This window comes from Apteryx rowi, unplaced genomic scaffold, assembly GCF_003343035.1.
Source record: "Apteryx rowi isolate R43461 unplaced genomic scaffold, aptRow1 scaffold_99, whole genome shotgun sequence".
Lineage (NCBI taxonomy): Eukaryota > Metazoa > Chordata > Aves > Apterygiformes > Apterygidae > Apteryx > Apteryx rowi.
In genome coordinates, this window is record NW_020451304.1 from 1,598,208 (window position 1) to 1,602,390 (window position 4,183).

General features: G+C 62.0%; 2 protein-coding genes across 3 annotated transcripts; one reads left to right on the top strand and one right to left on the bottom strand.

Annotated features, from left to right (window-relative positions):
* Nucleotides 1-19: 19 nt before the first annotated feature.
* Nucleotides 20-1,879, top strand: SEBOX (SEBOX homeobox; the record flags this gene model as incomplete). The annotated part of the gene is made up of 2 exons (XM_026055246.1): nucleotides 20-169; nucleotides 298-1,879. Coding segments are annotated over 2 exons (381 nt in total), but the record flags the coding sequence as incomplete, so codon positions are not given.
* Nucleotides 1,880-1,969: 90 nt separating this feature from the next.
* TMEM199 (transmembrane protein 199) lies at nucleotides 1,970-4,157 on the bottom strand. 2 transcript variants are annotated; one of them, XM_026055244.1, is made up of 6 exons: nucleotides 3,984-4,157; nucleotides 3,862-3,917; nucleotides 3,681-3,770; nucleotides 3,041-3,083; nucleotides 2,553-2,665; nucleotides 1,970-2,400 (listed from the first exon to the last, which is right to left on the bottom strand). In XM_026055244.1, exons 1-6 carry the CDS (start codon nucleotides 4,153-4,155, stop codon nucleotides 2,305-2,307), a joined length of 570 nt encoding a protein of 189 aa, XP_025911029.1. In that variant the 5' UTR covers nucleotides 4,156-4,157; the 3' UTR covers nucleotides 1,970-2,304. The 2 variants fall into 2 exon arrangements, with proteins under 2 accessions (XP_025911029.1, XP_025911028.1); XM_026055243.1 differs by having other exon boundaries at nucleotides 3,844-3,917.
* Nucleotides 4,158-4,183: the final 26 nt, after the last annotated feature.

Consider the following 4,183-nt stretch of genomic DNA (forward strand, 5'->3'; position numbering starts at 1 on the left):
CCCCTGCCCCTGCCCCTGCCCGGGGGGGCCGCGGAAGCGGCGGCGGACCACGTTCAGCCGGGGGCAGCTGTCGGAGCTGGAGCGGGCCTTCGCCGCCGTGCCCTACCCGGACATCGCCACCCGGGAGCGCCTGGCCGAGCTCACCCAGCTGCCCGAGGCCAAGATCCAGGTGAGCGGGGCCGGGGCACCCTCCCCACCTCCGGCCCGAGGCGTCGGGACCCCCCTTCCCCTCCCCCGGTGCCGGGCCGCCCCGTCGGGCCGGTGCCGGGCTTTCACGGCCGCCCCCGCCCGGCCCAGGTCTGGTTCCAGAACCGCCGCGCCCGCCGGATCCGCAGCGCCAAACCGGAGCCGCCGTTGCCGCCCGGGGAGCGGGACCCGCCCGCGGCGCCCCCCGCCGCCGCCCCGGCCCCGGTCCCCGCGCTGCCGGAGCCGGGGGCCCAGGGCCCCGCCCGGGGCCTCCCCACCTCGCTGGGCTCCATCTCCGACCTCATCTACAGCGCGGCCATCACCAACCTGGGCGAGCCGTAGCCCCAGCAGGGCCCCCCGGGCCCCCCCGGCCCGGCTTAGCGCCGTGATTTTCATTAGCGCGTGGAATTACTGCCGGCTCCTTCAGGTCCCTGCGATGCCATCCAATATCCTAAATGCCGGTGAGGCTCTGGCGGGGCCAGCTCCCGATCAGCCCCCTAATACCGACTAATCTTTCGGAAAAATACCTTAATCTGAGACAGTATCCGCAGATGATTGCGGCGCGGCCGCCCCTAATCCACGGGCATGTTCGCAGGTGCCGGCCGATCTCCCTGTATTGGATATTAAAGCGTGTTTGCAGAGGGGCTTAGCTGCCATCAGAGCATTAATCATCGTGTCCGGCCCTGGCACGTTGCCTGCTCGGCAGGTGTCCTGGCCCACAGCGCCCAGTGCCAGCCGCTGGGCCCCCTCCCCACTGCAGGGCCACCGGTGCCCCGAGCTGGCTCAGCTCTCTGCTCCAAGGCACCCGAGAAGCCCCTGAGCCACTTTTCCTCCTGGGTTTAAGTGACTGCTGGCGGCGGGGGCAGCCTTGGGACGGAGCCGCACCTTGCAGTCACATCTGGGCCCCTCGCTTCGACCCAGCTGGGAGCCCCGGATGCTCTGGCAAAGCCCTTGGGGTCCCTCAGCCTCTGAGCGGAGGGACAAACCCAGCTTCTGCTGGCTGGCAGGGAGAGACCAGCTGGGGCCTGCAGGGATGAGGAGGGTTTTCCCGAGCCGGCTCAGCACAGAGCAGGCACTCGGCCTCGCATAGGTGGTGACCACCAGCGCCAGCTGGCAACGGCGAAGGGCGAGTGCTTCTCTGTGGCAGCCCAAGTTTCTGCCCCGGTCCCACGGCCGAGGGGAGGCAGCTTGCCCGCAGAGGGGAAGGCAGCTGCCGGCTCTGCCTGCGGGTGCCCTGCCGCACTCCACAGCATGGTACAGTGCTGCTCTGGCAGGCAGCTACGGCGTGTGCCCCTCCTCGGGGCCCCACGTTTCCTTTTGGCACTGACAGTCACAGGATCACGGATCAGGAGAAATGGCAACCCCCAGCGCAACTTCTCCCCACGTGAGAACGGGGTACAAGCTACGCCAAGGGAGCATCTGTCTGCTGAGCCGCTGGAGACAAGGCCGAAACCCCAACGTGGCTGCAGTGCTGCTGCATTAGATGCTGTCGTTCTCCTGAACAGGTCTGCGCGGAGGGGAATGTACTTGCCACCAAACACGAGATGGGTCAGGTAACTGCCGTGCCGGTCACCAGTGAGTAACGCTCTCCCTAAAGCGGGTGAGGGACCAGGTAGGAGCAGTAAGAACCGGCCACGTGAGAGCACCGATTTCTGCAGGAGATGGAGCAGGATAAAGAGGGAGAAGGAAGATTCACAGCTCTCTATGGTGTCTTTTGGATGCCAGGCCAGCGTGCTGCATAGCGACAGAGGTCTCCCGTCAGGCAAGAAGAAGGTTGCAAATATAAACACAACACATTTATTTCCAACCCCCCCAGCAACTTCACAAAAGAACTGTAACAGCAGCAGCTGACACCCCTCTCTATACTGGGATAGTATGAGTCCACTGCTGTTGGCTCTTCTGTTCTGCAGCTGCAAGATCTTTAACCCATGATTTATTTCAGGAACGTAAGGAGTGGGCAAGCAAAGGACGAGGCCTGAGGAATGCAGCAGTTTTCCTGGTAACAGCAGCAGGTACAAACAGTTGATAGCCCAAGGCTAAACCTGCCCCAAATAAATGACTCCTGGGGAGGGCAAAAGCCTCCAGCACGAGGGTCACAGTTCGCAGGGAAACGCACAATCACAGTTTCCCGAGGTCTCCTTCGAGGGTCCGCACCATTACGTACAACTCGGCCAAGCCAACCACTGAGGCCACAATTACCGCTGACAGGATGCGCTGGGGACACAGAAACAGCGAGAGATAAGTGACCCCCGCGGGTGCGCTCAGGCTGCTGCCCGGTGCCAGGCAGCGCATCTGCYGCTCCGGTCTGGCCTGCACGACGCGCCCCACGCGGGATCCGGGTGCCGCGGGCCTCCGTGCTCACTCACCGCAGCCATCTCCGCAAAGATGTACTGGCTGCCCAGGTACGTGCAGGCAAACGCAGCCACCACGGTGACAATGAAGTTGAATATGGTGATGACCACAGCTTTAACGGATCGAACTGGAGAGAAGGGAGAAAGGCGGTGATTTTTAGGAAAGGCTAGAAGCTGCTTGTTATGTAGCCTTGGAGAGAAGGGTTTGGGACAAGCTATCATCCTGCTAACTGAATCTGCCAGTGACTGCCTCCGTTTGGCTACAAGAATATTCCCGAATTTCCATGCTTTATGCCTCCAGAAATATCTGTAGGAACTATAAGTGGGCTGCTCCTTTACTCGAGGAACACTTCTGTGCATCCAAACCATCCAGCGAGATACTGCAGCTTGGAGCAGGGAGGGCTGTCGGATGTCAACAACTAGTGATGCGACAGTTCCCAAGACTGATTTTTCTGCCTGTAGCTACACACTGCCTGGTGTCAGCAGGAGAGGCAGCCACTCACCTTGCCTCCCAAAGTCGGCCAATGTCCCGTACCGGTTCAGCTCCTAAAAGAAAGGATTAAAACAACTTGTGTTGTATTGTATTTTAATAACAGAAGCAATACCAATATAATATCCTGTCTGAACGACTCATTCAGAAATACATCTGGCTTCTGTGGGGCTCTAGCAGTGGTCAGACACGCTGTAGGTGAGAAGCGGTTCTGTAAAGCCTGTGTTTCTCTCGATTTGTGCTTGCGGTCAGTCTACGACACTGAGAAGGGGTGATTTCTAAACCCGGCTCACATCCCCCCTCCATTACATTCATTCTACTGGGGAAATTTCCTTTGCTATCTGTCACATTGCTACCTGTCATGCTTTTGAGGAAGGATTTCTGAATGGATAGCAAATACCCCCCCACACATGGCATAACTCCAGGAGCCTCGGGTAATTAGAATACTAGAACTTAAAATACAGATCAAAAGGTCATCCGGCCTCTCCTGTCCTTCAAGTCAGCTTCAGCTTAGCTGGTTTGGGGATAACGCCAATTTGGCAGCCTGGGTGGGCTCATTTAGTTTTTTAAAGAGACGGGCTTTTGGCAGCCTGCCTTCAGGGGGTGGCAGACAGCTGGGGAGTGCGTCCCGGGCGCCAGTCCGCGGCGCTCACCTGGCCGGTGACGTTGCGGGTCATCCGCCGGTACTCCTCGTTGGCGAGCCGGGCCTTGATCCGCTCCAGCCGCGCCACCAGCTCGGGGTTCTGCGGGAGCAGAGAGCCGCCGTGAGGGCCGGGGCCGGGGCTGCTGCCGGGCCCGTTCCCGGCCCTCACCTACCCGCGGCGGCACCGGCACCTCGGGCAGGGCGATCTCGCTGCCTTCCAGGAGCTCGTGGAGATACAGCGGGGACCCTGCGGGAGGCGGCGGTTAACGGAGGCCGGGGCCGGGCGCGGCCTAGCCCGGTCCCCCGGCCCTACCTGCCTCCCGCAGCGCCCCGTGCAGCCGCCGCAGCAGGCTGAAGGGCACTAGGGCGCCGTCGGAGCCCAGCGCCGCCTCCAGCTCGGCTCGCAGGCCGGCGGGGAGCCGCGCCAGCTCGCCGCTCGCCACCGCCCGCCTCAGCCGCGGCCCGGCCCGCACCGACGACGCCATCTTGGCCGGCCGCCGTCGCCTAGGGGAC

Coding starts and splice junctions, on each gene's coding strand:
- TMEM199 (XM_026055243.1), bottom strand. CDS start 4,155: ATGGCGTCGTCGGTGCGGGCCGGGCCGCGGCTGAGGCGGGCGGTGGCG. Junction 3,918..3,983: donor CGGGGCGCTGCGGGAGGCAG/GTAGGGCCGGGG, acceptor CGCCTCCCGCAG/GGTCCCCGCTGTATCTCCAC. Junction 2,401..2,552: donor TCTTTGCGGAGATGGCTGCG/GTGAGTGAGCAC, acceptor CTGTGTCCCCAG/CGCATCCTGTCAGCGGTAAT.